This window comes from Falco peregrinus, chromosome 14, assembly GCF_023634155.1.
Source record: "Falco peregrinus isolate bFalPer1 chromosome 14, bFalPer1.pri, whole genome shotgun sequence".
NCBI classification, from domain to species: domain Eukaryota; kingdom Metazoa; phylum Chordata; class Aves; order Falconiformes; family Falconidae; genus Falco; species Falco peregrinus.
This window is the reverse complement of record NC_073734.1, coordinates 2,446,205-2,464,135: the sequence shown is the minus strand read 5'-3', so window position 1 is coordinate 2,464,135 and position 17,931 is coordinate 2,446,205. Positions and strand designations below refer to the sequence as shown.

At 42.6% G+C, this 17,931-nt stretch overlaps 2 protein-coding genes across 8 annotated transcripts in view; one reads left to right on the top strand and one right to left on the bottom strand.

The window, feature by feature from the left end:
- The window catches only part of ADAT1 (adenosine deaminase tRNA specific 1), a 31,196-nt gene extending 19,383 nt beyond the window's left edge, over nt 1–11,813 (top strand). For 4 of the 7 annotated variants that reach the window (XM_055818812.1, XM_055818811.1, XM_055818813.1 and 1 more), the window contains one exon: nt 3,163–7,938. In XM_055818812.1, coding sequence (XP_055674787.1) covers nt 3,163–3,295 — 133 coding nt within the window. In that variant the 3' untranslated portion in view covers nt 3,296–7,938. Of the gene's footprint in view, nt 1–1,452; nt 1,908–3,162; nt 7,939–11,044; nt 11,205–11,451 lie in introns of those variants that run through there. The other 3 variants (XR_008749813.1, XR_008749815.1, XR_008749814.1) reach the window with 3 other exon arrangements.
- GABARAPL2 (GABA type A receptor associated protein like 2) lies at nt 9,721–17,921 on the bottom strand. Its single transcript, XM_005235429.3, has 4 exons — nt 17,734–17,921; nt 17,393–17,448; nt 12,279–12,451; nt 9,721–10,299 (listed from the first exon to the last, which is right to left on the bottom strand). Exons 1-4 carry the CDS (start codon nt 17,765–17,767, stop codon nt 10,209–10,211), a joined length of 354 nt encoding a protein of 117 aa, XP_005235486.1. The 5' UTR covers nt 17,768–17,921; the 3' UTR covers nt 9,721–10,208.
- Nucleotides 17,922–17,931: the final 10 nt, after the last annotated feature.

Here is a 17,931-nt window from a genome sequence, read left to right as displayed (position 1 = left end):
TGAAATCTGTAGATCACCTCTCATGTCTCTGGCACAGCCATTGGAATCACTCAGCCTCTCTCTTACACAGTAGTGTAGGTGCAGGTTTGAAATAATAAAGGGAAACATAAAAGGAATGTGGTCAGGCAGACCTGGATAGACTGGAGATCGTATGATTGTACAGGACTTCGCCTGGGGCAGCAAAATAGTTTTCACTTTACAAAAAAAAAAAAAAAAAAAGTCACAAGTTCTTCATTACTGAAGCTTAGTGACTTAATGGCCCAACCAAAGCTAAGATACAGTCAAAATGTGAGGGTTTTGGGCAGATGTAATGTACTTTGAATTTGAAAACATTTTTCCTGTATATATGTTGGAAGATTCTTAGAAGCTTAATGCAGAAGTTGAGCATGCATTAAATAAGTCTTGTCTGATTTTGGCAGCTCTTTGATGAAGCTATTTAAAAGGCAACTTTCTGTTGCATCCACTGTAAAATCCTGTAGTGATGTTTTCTTTTTGTGTGCTCAGAGAATGAGGCAAGAGGCTGTGGTCACATGTGCTTTTGTAGGTCCTACAGTGCGGCGAAAATACTGAGCTGCTCCTTACTGTCTATCCTGTTTCTGTGCTAGCTGTGTTTTCCCTTACTGTCTACTGTAACAGTTTTCAAACAAAGGTCTGTTGGAATAATCTAGGTTAGAAAAATCCCATGTGTTTTAGTTGAATCCGACTGCAGGGTATGAGTTGAAGAGCCATTGATTTGCCAACAGATTGAGGAAAGCACCAGCAGCAACATTTTGCAAGGAAGAAAAGAACAGCTAGGTATTGAAGTCTCTTTCTTGGCTGAGTTGGTAGATAGATACAGACAGACAGATATATTCCACCTATGTATGTGCATCTACAGCAAATGAAGGGAAACAGCTGTTTCATATTTAATAAGATTGAGCCAGTCCAAAATCTGTGTTGTGTAAATCTTTTTTGATCTCTGACCATCTTAAATGTGACCTCTTAAGTACAAGTAGATGTGTTTTGAAGGTGTAAGCAGCATGCACTATTAGCTTTTCTATGATAAAGAACAAGTATAAATCATTAGATTCATATATAGTGAAAAAGGGCAGGATCAAAGTCTTAAATATATCAGAAGTACTTTTAAGTGCAAGAAGCATGCTAGCATAAGAGAGTTTCTTCCCAAAGAATGATTATGTCATTATTCATGGGTCCCAGAGAATGGTTTTGAGATGGAGGAGAAGGTGCAGGTGTTTTGTACTGTGTTTGAGATACAGGTTGGAGTACCTGGGAGAGGAACAACTTGCCTATGCTAGGGATTTGGAGCCGGTTGTGGTGGGTTGACTTTGGTCTTTCTTGAACCTGTGTTGCTTGCTGAATGCTGCTTATACAAAATAGTTGCTGGTCTTTTGCCTGTTCAGTGATGCTCCTAAATCATGATCCACCATTGGTAATGGGGTTCTGTTCCACCAGCTGGTGGAGGAGAGTTGCAGCGGGCCCTGTTGGAGAATGGCTGGATGAGAAGGGTCATGGATCATTAGAGCATTTGTATGAGCAGAGCTGAATCTAACCGGTGTGCTATCAAGACTAGGCCTCAGCTGAGGTTGCCAGCTGTGCTGATGGCTGCGGAGTTGCAGGGACACCGTGGCCTTAACAGGAGTCACAAACAACTCTGAGGAGGTATGTGCAGTAAAGATAAAGGAGTTATGTAAGCTAGCTAACCGCAAGTAGGAGGACCATGTAAATGACTAGGTAGTGGTTCTAGCCAATCATAGACTGCTGGGTATGCATAATTAGATACACTGTATAAATAGGAGCTATTCGGGTTAATAAAGTGAATCATGCTTTATCACTCATATTGAGTCGGCTGCGTGATATTCCCTGCCACTCGCAGGCCCTTCCATGGAACTTTGCAGAGCAGCTTGGAGGTTAGTTTCACAGAGTTTGATTAATGTGAAAGAGGTAAAGACAGCAAAATAGATTAGCTGTGACAAGAGTGCAGGCAGGTTTGTAAGTATACACCTCCCATGTTCAGCAGGGGCACAGGCAGGTTCTCCACTCTTGTACTTTCTGAACCCAAGGCTTGCAGGATAGATGATATCTTGTGGCTTGCTATGTACGTCACAGTGTTCTAGAAATACATTCATAGCAGAATAGTGAATGCCTGAAGTACAGTTTCTGATGGTCTGCTCTTACATTTTTTGGAGTTTGGGGTTTTTTTTGGGTGGTGGTGGTGATCAATACTGCCTTTGAGCATGCAAGCCTGTTCCAGAAGTTAGTGCAGTGGTTCTCAGGCTTTTTAGATTAGGGTTCCTGTAGTAGTTTGGCTCTTCCTCTTTCTTGATGAAGGGCATGTTGTGTATGATCTTCCCTTCCTACGGGGTCGAATGTATAAACATTACGTGCCACATGTGGCTGACAGACTCTTTGGCAAAGGCAGATGAAAAAGGCTAGGAAAGGAATGCAAGGAAAGGAAAAAAAGTCTTGATGAATTTGTCTTAGAGGCACTTGTATTCAGATACTCCAGATCTGAATTCCACTATTTTGAAAATCAATGGTATAATGCAATCAGCAGAGTGACCGGTGGTTCTGCTGTGATTGTGGGGAGCAAGTGCTACATGAGGAAGGGGAACAGAGCCGCAAAACTGCTGAGTCTCTTTTGCTTGAGGGAGAAGAAAAAAAAATTTTTCTCCTTTGTCTCAGTCTTCCCCATTATTTTGTGTTGGGAAAGAAAAAACTGTCCTGTTCATCCCTGTCCATTCCCCTTCCAGCCAGCAGTGGTATCCATTCTTCTAGCAAAACAAGGCTACTTCCACCCAATTCTAAGCACTTGTTTCTAGCCACCTTTTCTGCTTTGCTTCAGCATTTTTTGCTATCATGGAAGTTTTGTGTAACCTTCTGTCAGACAGTCAAACACTGACACTTCTATTGCTGGAGAGTGGGTATGAAGCATGGTAGAGGAGTTGTTTTGCTTCCTTTTGTAAGACTCCTGATAATGTCTAGATACAGTAGCTTCAGGGCCTGGGTCTCTCCACGTGTCTCTAGATGCACAAGAGAATTTCACTTAGTAGTATGAATGAGCTCGCAGGCCATCATCATGTTCTTAGATGTTTGTTTTTTTCGTTTTGTGACATCACATCCAGTAGGATAATAGAAGTGTTTTTGTTGTGCATTTTCTGTCAGGATGAAGACTCTAGAAACCTACTGGGACTACAAGGAAGCTGCATTAAATTATCAAGAAGCCTGGAAAGTGCTGCGTAGCCAAGCCTTGCTGGGTTGGGTCAAGAATGCCAAGGAATACCTGCACTTCACATGAGAATACATGCAGCTATGTAGATGCCAGTAAACCCTGGCGAACAGCAGATACCTCTGCAGTTCAAGGGCCAGGAAAAGATGTCCGCTAGTTTGTGTTCTGTAAGGAGACAGGCAAAAGGAGAGCAATTTACAGAAGTCTTTGTTTTGGTTGAGTTGAAGTCCCTTTTTTATTGAAATACAGAAAAATACCACTGCAGACTTAAAGTTCTCTTCATGATGTGCTGTGGTCTGAGGATATGATCTGTCAGCGTAGTCCATTGCAATGGAAGAACTGAAATTGAAACAGTGCTATGGGAGAAAGGCTTTCATTGTAAAATTTTAGTGTTTGCTTTCATTCTTCATAATGTTATGGTTGTTCTTGTGTTACTGGGACAACCCTAATGTACAGTAAGTAATAATTTTGTAACTCTTGGCTCTCCTTGTTTGGTGTCAGGAAGAATTTTCCGTGTCCCCCAGCCACGTTGCTTCTAACTGGAAATACTAGTTCTTTTAAAAGGTCTTTTTTCTGGGAGTCCTTCATATAAGCTGCTATTTACTAAATACAGCCAAAGCAGAAGCAAAAGAGTGATGGGGTTAAGGCTGTGTCAAATAATAACTACTTACAGTATCCCCTGCATCTCTTTTAATTTCAGAACTTTGCCAGATACCCCTTTCGTGGGCAGGAAAAAAACACTCCTGAATTACCTGGTTCACAGCTGTCAATCCTGTGTAATTCCAGGCAAATATTTACAAACTTTTCAGAGTTTCAAGCACAGTCCATCCCCCAGTCCCCCTGTGATACACAATTAAAAGCAGGCATGCCTTAGCCATTTATGTCACTGTTTCCTGGCAGGTGTTCATGAATAGCCTGGCAAAGGTGGAGATGCTCTGGGGGAAACTGGAAGTTGTGTCTGGCAGTCTTTGCATTTATACTTTCTTACCAAGTATCATCTGCATGGCGAAATGGTCAACGCTGCGAGCTGGGGGGGAGCAGCGGGTAATCCTCCTTAAGCTTTCTGTCCCAGTTACTGTGTTCTGTGAGCAAGTTTGGGACTGTGTAACTGCTACTGAGCACACACTCCCCTTCTGTACCTTTTCTGTTGAAAATGACAATTCATAACATTTGGACAAGGCAAAGGCAGGATGAAAAAAAAGAGGTGGATAATTTAGAACTTAAGAATTCTTTAGTGATCTTAGTTTTCTGTTCTTTGTTATCTTACTATGGTTTTAGACTTGAAAAATGGGCACAGCAGTTCTCCAAATAGCTCAGCAGGTTGGTTGACTGTAAAGCTACATATGGGACTGAACAGTCCATATCACGTTACAGTCTGAGAATGGATTACAGCAAATCTTTTTACTTTGCACCTAGGTTGACTTGTCAAATAAGAATAGTTCTCTTACTTGTTGAAGAAATAAGAAAGAACTTGAATTCTGTGCATATAAGTCTGTCTTCTCAAATGCAGCACCAACATGCAGAAAGACCACTGTTGTATTGGTGAGGGTGGAGTCTTTTTGTGTGTTTGTAGAGGGCAGGGGATTATGGAGAATTGTGACTTGCATTAGTCATTAGAGGATGAAAAATGGCCACATGGCGTTGCAGACAGGCTACAGGGTGAACTGCTGAAGAGAAATGGTAACAGGTATTGTAATTGAGCAAACAGCATTCCAAGGGCAGTCTTGTAGCGTATTTAAAGAGATAACCAGTAAATTTCCATTCTCCTGAAATTTACCTTTGTCTTTCCCAGAAATCTTGTAGAAACTATACCTTAACATACCTAGTTTCCCTTTGTTAATGAACAAAGTCTGTAGTGAACCTGCTGACCAGACTGGAATGTTCCTATTTCCTATCCAGCTGCAATATTAAAATGGGTTACATAAGGCTAGTTGCACTCTAGTCTTGGCGTCAGACTAGTTTTCAGATGAGCAGTTTTACGATGTAAATTCTTTTAACTCTTTCCTAAAATTTGAGCCTGGCTGTTAGGAGAGATTGTTCCTGGTAAGATTTTCCTGTGTATTTGTAAAATACTGGTGAACTGTGGACTACTGCTTTTTGCTACTTGTCAGCTGTAAAAGTTTTCAAGGTGCTGAAGACTCACACTAACCTTCCTTTTTGGATGGAGTTGAGGACATATTTAAGCCTAGAGCGAGGCACTGAATATCGAAGAGAGGGAAGGAGCTAAAACAAAGCAGCATTTAGAAGGCTGAGGGGCTAAGCCTGCAGAATCTTAACTCAACTGGATCGCATTTCTGGGATTGTAAGTAAGTATTCAAATGCTGCATCTGGTTCATTACAAAATGTCAGGAAACGCTCTGGGCAGTACCAAGAAACTGCTTTACAAATCGGAAGGAAAAGATATATGGAGAAGAGATAACACAATCTCTGCTTTTGAAAGAGGTAGCAAACTGAACTTTCATTATTGTCAGCAGATCTTTGGTCCAGAATTGCTCCTGGACGGTAGCAGTTGACATATTTCACGCTTGTATCACTCCTTTGCACTGGCATAGCTGACACACCAAAATACAGAGGTAAGCAAGGCGCAGGGGGGACAACAGAATGCAGAGGCTGTGCTACAGGGGAGCCGTGTGTGTGTGTGAAGTAGGGGAAATGAATTGCTGACAGGTCTTGGTTAACAAGGACAACCAAACAATTGGTAATGGGAGCAGCAGAGCATATGAGGGCACCAAGATTCCCAAGGGACGTGTACAATGCTCTACAGAGCATATTTGTATTACCCAGATGGGTCCTTGCCTTATTTGCCAGAACAAAGAGACTGTAATCCTTATTTTGAGTGGGATATCTTTAACAGCTTCACTATTGGAGAAGTTGTCATTGTCAATCACAGTAAGAAGATGGGGCAGACTGCCTGCTGATCTTTAAGGAAGTCAAAACCAGAGCACAGAAACAAGTGCTTCTGTCCACGTGTAGAAGTACACAACCTGTTTGAGGTGGAGGCTGCAGTTCGTAACACAGCATGCTAGCATCCCATTCCCTTTGAAAAAGCAACGTTTTGGTATTGTACTGTGCTTCTGCTGCTCACCTTGCACAGGCTGAAGCACTTACTGATCTCGGTATGTTCAGAGTAAATTGAAGACTACTCAGATTATTATCTTTGTAGGGAAAACAAACTATGAGCCCAAGACAAGGTGTAGATTTTCACTAGGAGTTGAATCACTTTGCAATAAGCCCAGTAAGGGCTAAAGGAAGGGAAGAGCCAGGGCTGTGCTGCTGAGGGCAGGAGGAAGAGCCAAGCTTTTCCTTTCACTTGTTACAAACAATTAGCTGGTTATGAAACCACACATGGAGAAAATGCTTGAGGCATAAGTATGGAAATGAAGTGTAAGTTACTGTTGTTAAGGAGGAAAGAAGGGTGTTGGAGTAAAACAGAGAGCTAAACGTAGTTGAGGGACCTATCAGTTCCTTCTCTCAAAGCATATCCACCCCAAGAATCTGGTAACATCATTATAATGAGGATTGCAACAGTGGCTTACAGGTGGAAGCAAGATAATTTTTGAGGAAAAGCTATCTAAATTCATCTAGTACTGGCTTAGTTATAGCTGAGAAGACATTTCAAGTTAGCTTAAAGACGGGTGCTGTAGGTATAGCAAGGTATTTCTTCATTTTCTGTTCAGTGTATAAATTGAAAAGCCTTCCCAGTCCTGAAGGTTTACAGAAGGTGAAGATGATATGAGACCCAAATGCATTTAATATTTTTACAAGAGTGACTGTACTATCTAAAGGGATCCATTTCATCTACGTATTTCAAAAAGAAATACCTTGATGTTTTATTGAAATTTTAAGTGCATCTGCAGATGAAAAGTACAGGTACTGCTGTAAAGCATTTATCCTTGCATTCTCTGAATTATTTGTGTACCTGGGCTGCTAAATCTAAATTGATAATTAGAGTAGTTACATGGGGTTTTTTAGAGGCTTATGAAGGGTATTCCAAAAGTCATCTTGATCATAAGACTGGGAATAAAACTTCATCTTCCCTTGTTTTGTTTAGATATATCTATGTCCTAGCATGCAGTTAGCTTTATCTAGCAGTTGTAAGTTATGTTTCTTACTCTCCTCTTAATAGCTAGCAAAAAATACTACTTGATAATCATAGACAAGCCGTGAACTTTCAGCTTAAAGGAAACAGAACATTTTCCGGTAATAAAAGGTAGTAAAAAACATCACAGATGAAAACCCTTCATTCTGAATCAAAAATTCTGTTATGAGTAAACATTAATACTAAATGTGTGGAGGGGGAGGGTGGAAGGAATTAATGATGAAAGCAGTTGACGGAATGTTTATAAAAGCAGTGGTATACATTGCAGTGCTATTCTGAATAATGAAAGGCTTACTGAACCAGCAGCACATTTTCAGATGCAGTAAGCACATGCAGCACTGTTACTGTGACAAGCTGCAATAATACAGTAGTGTCAACATTTCATAGGCTCCAACCTTCTCATTTCGGAGTGCTTCTGCTGGTACCTGTGAATAACTGTAGAGTCAAACATAAGTCTAGGCATAAGGCGGCTTCATGGGAGTTGAGTTAGTGTGATTTTCATTTAAGCTTGGAAAGCGATAAATCTCCACTGTGACTGGAAACATTTTAAAAACTAATCTCTCCTGCACCGTGTAGTGTGACAATGAAGTAAAACTTTTATTAGGAATCTAAACTGTAATCAGTGTTTCCTTGCTGGCTTACAAAATTCAAAGTGATGCTACTATTCCAACCCAGTGTTACCCTTTAATATCAAAGCATGAACTCCAGTGCTGTGCAGTTAGGTCAATTAGGTGTTTTCTCTGCCCCACCACCACAATTCAGAGCTACAAGTTTGCCTTTTTGCCTGTAGGCAGAGGTAGCTGTGTTAACTATGGTAAGCCCATTTGGAGAGAAGTTGAGCCCCATGTGAACAGCAACCTTTTTTGGCTTTGTGGCAAAGCCTCTTCACCTTTGTTGTGCTGCATACATGCTTTGGCAATAGTGCTTATAAACTGGAGGAACTGATCTCAAATTATCTTGCATGCAGCATTTCTAATTCTAGTTGTCTGCCTCAAGTAAGCAGAATCACAGAATGATCTGGGTTGGAAGGGACCTTTAAAGGTCATCTAGTTCAAACCACCTGCAGTGAGCAGGGACATCTTCAATATATTGGCTTGCTTAGAGCCCCATCACACCTGACCTTGAATGTCTACAAGCTCTGAACAACCTGTTGCAGTGCCTCACCACCCTCACGGGGGGTGGGGTGGGGTGGGGGAAGCCCTCTTCCTTTTATCTAGTCTGAATGTACCGTCTTTTAGTTTAAAACCAATAAAAAGCCTGTCCCCATCTTCTTTATAAGCCTCCTTTAAGTACTGAAAGGCTGCAACAAGGTCTTCCTGGAGCCTTCTCTTCTCCAGGCTGAAATATCACCAACTCTGTCAGCCTGTCTTCATCGCAGAGGTGCTCCACCCCTCTCATCATTTTTGCGGCCCTCCTCTGATGTCTTTACTGTGCTGAGGACTCCAGAGCTGGATGTAGTACTTCAGGTGGGGTTTCAGCAAAGGGGTTTCAGCAAACAGAGCAGCGGGGCAGAATCCCCTCCCTTGACTTGCTGGCCATCTTTCTTTTGATGCAGCCCAGGATACAGTTGGCTTTCCGGGCTGCAAGCACACATTGGCAGGTCGTGTGCAGTTTTTCATCCACCAGTACCCCCAAGTCCTTTTCCACACGGCTCCTCTCAGTCCCTTTGTCCCCCAGCCTGTATTGATACTGGGGGTTGCCTCAACACAGGTGCAGGACCTTGCACTTGGCCTTATTGAACCTCCTGAGGTTCACACTGATCGACTTCTTGAGCTTGTCCAGGTCCCTCTGAATGGCACCCTATCCCTCAGGCCTGTCAGCCACACTACCCTGCTGTATAGCAAAGCAGTTCTTTCACATACTTGGTTCTGTAACGTCCTTAAAATACGTACAGAATTTTTAGTTGGAAATGACATGTATATTTATATTACTACCTGTAACGCAACTACTGGCTGCCTTTTGTTTTTAAAAAGCTGCTTATGTGACTTCTAATCTGTACTCCTTGCCAATTATTTCCTTCTCTGCAATAACTCATGTACAAATCATACCTTCCAGTTCTGCAGCTCTCTGGTCTCCTTTTCAGATCATTCTTTCTCCTAGGTGCCCCTTTTCCCCCTATATGCTCTACTTTTGTCACCTAGGTCCTGCTTTCAAAGCCCACAGTATTTACTCCACTGATAGCCTGTGGGCAGGCACAGATGATGATGAGATCTAGTAGTTTTGAAATTATTGGTTTTGGAACCTGCAGTTTGCTCCTTCTTTCTTTATTGTATTCCATGTACTACAGGTTGAGAAGCTGTACAGTGTCCACTAAATAATATAAGAAGCTGTATAGTGTCTAGTAAATGCGATGTATAACTTCCTTGCCAGAATTAAGGTAAAGAAATGACAGCACTGCCTGTTTGTGACAGTTTTTATTGTACTTGTTAACTGAGAAAGAGGAACACATTAGCTCAATTCAACATGATCAGCATCTTGCTCCTGCTTAGGATAAGCTAGCAAATCCAGTGCTCCCAGTACTAATTTAATGTTTTTATTTTTCTTAAGCTAACACCTCAAAACAGAATAAATGCATATTCTTCTTTTCATGTTTTAGTAGCCCAACTACTTTGCTTTATTATTTAATAAATTTTGTCAAATGTATCCCCCAAAGGAGTGAGGCTCTGGGAATTCATAGCCATGAGAAAAAAAATTGCACAAAACCAACAAAACTTTTTTTGATAATTTAACAGTCTAATAAAACAAGACCTATCAATATATTAAGAACTAAATCCAGTTACAAATGCATGTATATAGAAGGAACTTCTGTGAATGTCAGAACAGAAAATGATCAGCTATTTACAAGATACACGGCAGGATGGTGTAGTAGCCAAGACCCACCATTCAGAAACCGAATGTGTTCTCTCCACTGTAGGCAACATACAAGAATCCATCCTCATCCTTCTCCTTCTCATAAAGTTGTCCCATAGTTAAGCTTGAAGAGGAGGAAAAAAAGAGAAATGGTTTGCTTGGATCATGACAGTTGCAAATGGTAACAGTTAGAGCCTCACATAAAGAAGGATTAATAAAAGCTAAAAACTTGTCTGTCTGTAAATTAAAATACAAAAATGAGGATAACTCCTGAGTTAGCAAGATGATCCTAGGCTCTCTGTAGTGTCTAGGTTTTTGTAACTTCTTCGTAAGTGCATTTGTCAGAATGCTTCCTTACGTTACTGGAATGTATTCTGAATGTATTCCAGGTTCTGAATCATCTATTTTTGATGCCATGACTAATACCAAGATCAGTAGCCTGACAACACCTTCCTTGAATGCAGCTGCATTAATGTCTTGTTTGTTGTGTGAGCAACCTCGTTTCTCCCTCTACCTAGTGTAGTCATGAATGTTCAGCTGGTCTGAAGTCTGTTGAACTTGTGTTTTTTGGACTGTTTCTTTGAAGTCCAGGTTGTTTTGGGGAGTAAAAGCTTTTCCTATTTTGTTAGAAAAGTGCTAGCACCAAAATGCATGGGAAATAAATGACAAGTTAGCCAGAAACTTGTGCTTTTTCATTGGATAAGGTTTTGAATGTTTTGACCAAATGAAAATTTTCTTAAACTGAATAGGCATGTGGCCCTTCAGTCTAAGCCATTGCAGTCTTGAGGGCAATGTCTGTATTTTGAAAACAAAAAGAAACCTAAGCAATTACTTGGCCAGCACAACTGCTCCAACCATCTGTCTTACAGATGAAACAGGCAGTTGGACACCAGCCAGTTGCACAAATGGCACCTCCTCAGCTCACCTGTCTCTGCCTTCCCAAGACTGAGAAAAGGCTGAATGATGACTTTTTACCCAAGAGAGGACCTGGGAAGAGTTGCAGGCAGTACTTGAAATGGAAGGGAATTCGTAAGTAGTAGATAAAATTTTTGGATGAGGAGAGAAGGATGTCAAGAGTTAGTGGCCTGTGTAATAAACGCAGCCTATGAGAAGAGCAAAGCCAGTAAAAGATTTTTGGTTTATCTGTTAACAAGTGATCATTTTTACATTAATTTTGAAGGACCAAGGTGCTATTTTTTCCAGCAGAGATGTGACATCTCATCACGAAATTGTGAGATGAGACAATGTGCCCTTTCTTTTTCTCTCCTGTTCCTAGCAGTTCTACAGCACTGTTAAGATGATGACATACAGGCACTCCTCGTACTCTTACAAGAAAACAAGCCGAAAAAGATGGTTCTCACAAGTCCCTATTGTGTACCACAAAGTAAATAAAAATATCCCTGAGTCTGGACAGGTTACCTGGAGGGACTGTTACTGTTAAACAGGTAAGGGTTAATAAGAAGAATATTATATCTAAGCCACACAATAGCATGAAGTACTATTTCCTCCAATACTACTCAAGTATCTCGTATAGAAAGCAGTTGTAGCAGCTGCTTCTGCTATACATTATTCTGTATGTAGCAGACAACCGGGAAACTTATTCCTATATAAAAGCAATGTGAAAAAACTTCCTATAAACATTTTGCATTTTGTTTACAGAGGAAAAAAAGTAATTTTTAAAACAAGTAACAGCAACTAGTCTAACGTCTTAATTTCTTTGTCAGCTGACAGTTTAATGTTTTTTCAGAATAATTCATGGTGTTTGCTTTAGAGTGTTTAACATGCAATTTCACTGTTACGCTGGAAATTATTTTTCTTTTTTGCATTGATGGTGTACAAAGATGCCATAATAACTCCAGAGCTCACCCTCTTGGCATGGAAGTAAACCGCATTATATTTTTCATTCACCTTTCCTTGCAGCTTAGCCTAAGTAGTAAGATGTTTTATGAAACTCATGAGGGCAAAAACCCTATCATAGTGAGAGTAAGGTATAAACAAACACCTCCTAAAATCACCAAATAAGCGTCAGAGGGGAGTTACTGTCCCTCTGATACGCAGAGGCTTGCTGAAATGGTTCTGAATACCAAGTGAATAGTTTCTCACCTGGACTGTGGGACAGTCTTGTCTACGAAGAGGAATATTGCTTTCTCAGATGGCAGTTGAATCCTCTTCCTGATGATCCACATGAACTGGGCCACGGTGATGTCAGATGGAACCAAGTACTTCCTCTTGTCAATATCAACAATCTGAGATCCCGACACCTTCTCCACTATGACCTGTAAAGCACAGGTGTGAAGGTCAGGCTTTTCAGGATTGGTATGAAAAAACAGCTTTGGTAAATCACTTGCTGCTACAGGCTTACAACAGTGAACAGAGAGGAGGAACAAAAAAGGTTTCCTGACTGCAACCAAATGAGAGACAGGACTGACTCTGCACGGTAAAACCTGATTTTACGATTCACTAAAACTTATATTCACATATGCTCAAAACTTCCTATGCCTAAAGTTGACAGTCATGGGGTAAAATGAGGCAATATGCCTAAAAGCGACCTGTGACAGGAAAGTATACACATCTTATTAACTTTTTGTACACCAATGATAGGAAAGTACTGCAATGTGGACCCCAGGTTGGCCATAAGCCAGCAGTGTGCCCTGGCAGCAAAGGCAGCTAATGGTATCCCGGGCTGCATTAGGCAAAGTATTGCCCACAGGTGGAGGGGTGTGATCCTTCCCCTGTACTGGCACTGGTGAGGCCACATCTGGGGTGCTGTGTCCAGTTCTGGGCTCCTCAGTACAAGAGAGACAGGGCCATACTGGACAGAGTCTGACAAAGGGCCTCAAAGATGTTTAAGGGATTGGAGCATCTCTCATATGAGGAGGGGCTGGGAGAGCTGGAACTGTTTAGCCCAGGGAAAAGGCGGCTCAGGGGGATCTTACCAGTGTGCACAAACACCTGTGAAGGGAGGGTGCAAAGAAAGTGGAGCCAGGCTGTTTTCAGTGGTGCCCAGTGAGAGGACAAGAGGTGGTGGGCACAGCACAAACTGAAACACTGGGGGTTCCCTCTGAACGTCAGGAAACAATTCCCTTACTGTGCAGGTGACGGGGCACTGGCAGAGGTTGCCCTGAGAGGTTATGGGGTCTCCCACCTTGGAGATGCTCAAAAGCGGTCTGGAGACCATCCTGGGCAGCGCTGTGGGTGGCCCTGCCCGAGCAGGGGGGGGCTGGACCAGGTGACCTCTGGAGGTCCCTTCCAGAAGTCCAAGACACTTGTAATCTCACTAACTGCAGTTGATAGTAACAAACTAAGGAATCCATTTAACCATATTCCTTCCTTGCCCCATTCAGCTGTAGTGAAGTCATGAAAAATTCAACTAGACTGCAGCACTGGTACTTAAGCAATGGCAGGTGACCTGAGGAAGGGCATTCCCTTTGTACAGATGCTACTTATTTTGGTTTTGTCACTATCACAACATAAAAAGAAAGTAAAATACAAAAGTGTAGTTCAGTTGCACAGGACCTACAATGATCATCTAGCCTGACTGCCCAACCATTGTCCAAATGCCTCTTAAACACTGACAGGCTTGGAGCATCAACCACCTCTAGGAGGCCCGTTCCGGTGTTTGACTACCCTCTTGGTAAAGAAATGCTTCTTAATGTCAAGACTGAACCTCCCCTGATGCAGCTTTGATCCATTCCCAGGCATCTTGTCCCTGGATCCCAGGGGGAAAGACGCTGGCACCTCCCTATGTCCCCTCCTCAGGAGGCTGCATAGAGCAATGAGGTCGCCCCTCAGCCTCCCTTTCTACAAAAGAGACAAACCCAGAATCCTTAGCTGCTTCTCATAGGATGTGCAAGTGTGACCATCGCTGCTTCAAGTCTTGTGTTAACACAGAATTCTAGTTTGCAACAAACATGCCCTCTTCCTTTTTAAATTGTCCTATGACTAAATAAAATCCCAGAATACAAAGAAATACAGATTTAATGTATGTGCCACCTCCACCCTTCTGACTTAACTGTCATCTTTAAACACTGTCCCAAATTGCTCCTAACAGATGAGAGAACCTACTGCCTTGACATGATGCATAGCAAAAGAAAAATAAAAACCAAGGAAGAAATACTAGAAATAAATTGCAGTAACAGTGAAGCTAAAAAAATCAGTATTTAGGTAAATGGGAGGAAGAATCAGCAGTCTAGTCCAGTATCTAATCTGCCATTTTACTGGTTGCACACAAGCCAGAGATGCCAGAATGGCTCTGTCTGTCAGAAACTGTCACATGAAGCAGAGGCACATGCATACCTCAGGTAACTCAGTGTAGAGCTGAAGCAGCCACATTATAGCTGAATACAGTCAAAACTGTTAAGAGTTGCAGTGTGAACTGTGGTGTTACGTAAGGGTCTAGCTGGCCATAGACCACATACTCATTTTTTTACAGTACTTTGCAGTACTGCTTTTGATTTTGACATCTATGCTTTCTGCATTTCTATAATCTGGAAATTATTATTGACCTGCTATAGCTAGCCACCAAGCATTTCAGCCAGGCTCAAGGAAGAGAAATAAATCATGGCTCTGGAATACCAACTGGCCTGCCAAGGATGCCAGCTGAGCACTCCATCAAAGCACCAGAAAGGTGTGGTGATGTGATTTTTGTCTGTGTGCCTCTGCTGTACCAGACTTACACTGCCAGAAATCCAGCCATGTATACATCTGACGTTAAAAACTACGTGATGACAGCTTCAGTTGACTGGATGAAGTTACAGGATGACAGTGAAGCTGTACTAATAAAGTACACGTTTTAGCTGTATATGAATGAGAGCAGATCAGATATGTAGGCTGTAAGGAAAATAAATAAAATAACCACAACCCAATGTCATGCTGCTAGGCCACCACAGGAACGTAGCTATTCTCTGCCTACACCGGGAGCATTTGGTAACAAGAACCAGGCACAACCCAAGCAGAGGTGCCTAGATAAGAAGATGTTCGCAGCCTCAACAGGCTTTTGTTTGCCACTTTGAAAAAAGACTGCCTACATCAATCACTATTTGAGGATGTCTGTAGACTCAGGTCTGCAGTAACATAGTAATTTTATCACTGGAAAGCAGAATTCATTTTTTTTTAACACGTTATTCTGAATATAACTGCATTCTAAGGATTACTGTTCCACTGTGGTGGTGTTCATGTCAGACTTACTGACGCTGTTCTCTGCTTTGTATTATGATGAACTGACATGAGAGTATCTTATTTCATGTGTCAGGAAATTAGAAACTGACTACAGGAACTAAAGATGGCAAGACAGCCACAAACAAAACCAAACAAAAAGCAAGAAGTACAGGAGGAAGGAGAATTAATTATTACTTGTGGAAAGGACCTGACACTTCCTGCTCCACCCAGGCTAGTTCTTGAAGGGAAAATGCAGCGCATGGGGAAATAAGGCTTACAAAAGGTTCCAGTGTCTCCATTCCTTAGTTCTGCATTCCCTGTTGCTACAGCAAACGGGTAATGCTCAAGTAAATTTACAACATATACTGTCTTATGATCTGATGATGATGAACTTATTACTGTCTTATAATTTCCTCAGCTCTGCCTACAGAAACAGGAGGACAGAGTAGCTGCCTCTTGCAATTTAGTATGAGGGAACTGTAAAGAGGACCAAGTAAGCTTGAAATGAATACTGAAGCCTCAACAATGAACAACTGATACTTTTTTTTTTAAGATTACAATAGCACACTAGACATTTTAGCTTCATAATACAGAAACTGTCATAACTACACATCAAGGTTGTTGGTGAACTGCTTCTAGTAAAACTTATAGATACCTTTAAGCATTAGACCACTTAATTCCCCAGGCAAATTTAAGATTACAGCGCTTAGCAAGCATGAATTTCTTTCGCCTCTCATTTCTAGAAGGTCTACCCTAGGGCAGGGACAAGGTGCTCATGTATTATCTTAGTAGGTTTGAACCACTGAAACATCTCTAAATCCAAGTAGACAGATACAGCAGCTGGGAATTGAAGTCACTTTGAACTATGTCACTGGATGCAGACTATAACCTGGAAAGCAGGAAACACACGTTAAGTCTGAAAAACACTTTTGACTATTAAATGCCAAAAGTATATTTGATACCAACTGTTTTGTGAAAGCTACATGGCTCAATCTGAATCATCAAGCTGAAAACATTTATAAGCCCAGACAAAGCAACACACTGCAATTTAATTCCTCTATCCATCCACACCTTGCTGTCCATTCTTGATACAGCATCATGTAATTCTGACTCACACTATGAGTTTCAATGTCTCTTTTTCCCTTAGGGTTATGAAGGGTATTCTTCAAAAAGGACAGATGGCTATCTGTGGAGATGTATGGTCATCAGCGTATATATGAGGGGGTAGTTAGCCAAGCAGAGAATGGCAAGGTTCAGATCAGCCTGCCAGACTGCAACTGGAGAAGATGCTGTGACTACATGCAACTCAGCAGCAGAGAAAGTCAATGGGATTAGAGGTTCTTCTCTGGGCTGCACTGCCTAGGAGGTCAGACAGGAGTGGCACTAACTGGCATAAGGTCAGGTGCGATGTGGAAATTTTACTCGCAAGCAGAAAAGTTGAGAATATGGACCTGTTGCTGGCTGTTACATAAGCATGTGAAATGCGGTCATTTCACTGACTGAAACATGACAAAAGGGACTGTGGAGCAAAGAGGTCATTCACTGTTTAGTAGGTATTAATGCAGAAAGGAGGGGTCACCACTTGCACTGGCTGTTCAAACAGGGTTTGCATGGGAAGATTTATGACCAGGTAAGACTGGTTATAGGTGTGGAATACATAAGGGACAATCATCTTCCCCATATAGCCAGGAAGGAAGACTGTCAAGGTTTAAAGGATTTATGATCTTTCTTTGGATCAGGCACAGAATGAATCCTCACGACACTTAAGGCATTTGCTGGGATATAATTGCCACTAGAAGAAACCAGGACACTGATAAACCAGCAACATGCCTGGGAAGTATTTAGAAAGTCAGGCACTCTTGCTTGTCAATACGCACTGGGGCACGGGAGGCAGCGCTGTATTAGTTACATGTGTTTGGAGCCTCTTTAAAACACCTAAGGACAGAAAAGGGAGGATGAATTTACTTAGTAGGATCTGATCAAAGAAGAGAGGGCAGGATGGAAACAGTTTATCCATCTTTGCCACCAAGAACTCAGATGAAGATGGCTTGGTTACTCACCGGGACACGGTCAGGGTATTTGGCTCGGATTTTTGCCGACTCGACACATCTGTGCTCTGTGAACAAAACTCGTAATTAGTCATCGCATAGTAATAGCATCGCCGGTGCCCTGGGCTGAAAGGGCAGTGCCCGCCGGGGCGGGAGCCTGCGGCTATCGCGACCGTCTCGCCCGGCCGAGGGGGTCTCCAGCTGCTCACGGAGGCCAGCCCTGGGCCCGCCCGAAGACACGGGGCGGTGCGGGGTGGGGGGAGCCGCCCGGGTCGGGAGGCCGCGGGGCAGATGGCGACAGAGGAAGCGGAGGGCGGCGGGGCCGCCGGTGGGAGCGCCGGGCCCACCCTTACCCAGCGCGTGGTCCTCCTTGAACATCCACTTCATGATGCGGGCCGGCGGGGAGCGGGGCCAGCGGCGGCGGGGCCCGTGTGCGGGCGGGCGGGGGCTCCTGCCGGGCGGGCGGGCCTGTCGGTGTCACGGTCCCTGTCACAACAACAACAGCCACGGCTCGGCAGGCGGGATTTCCGGCTCCCTGTTCCCTAGCAACC

Bases quoted from the DNA above. Each gene is read 5' to 3' on its own strand.
- GABARAPL2 (XM_005235429.3), bottom strand. From the start codon at position 17,767: ATGAAGTGGATGTTCAAGGAGGACCACGCGCTGG. The intron at 17,449-17,733 runs GTAAGGGTGGGC...TTTTGTTCACAG, and splicing joins CAAGGAGGACCACGCGCTGG to AGCACAGATGTGTCGAGTCG. The intron at 10,300-12,278 runs GTGAGAAACTAT...CTCCTCTTCAAG, and splicing joins AAGACTGTCCCACAGTCCAG to CTTAACTATGGGACAACTTT.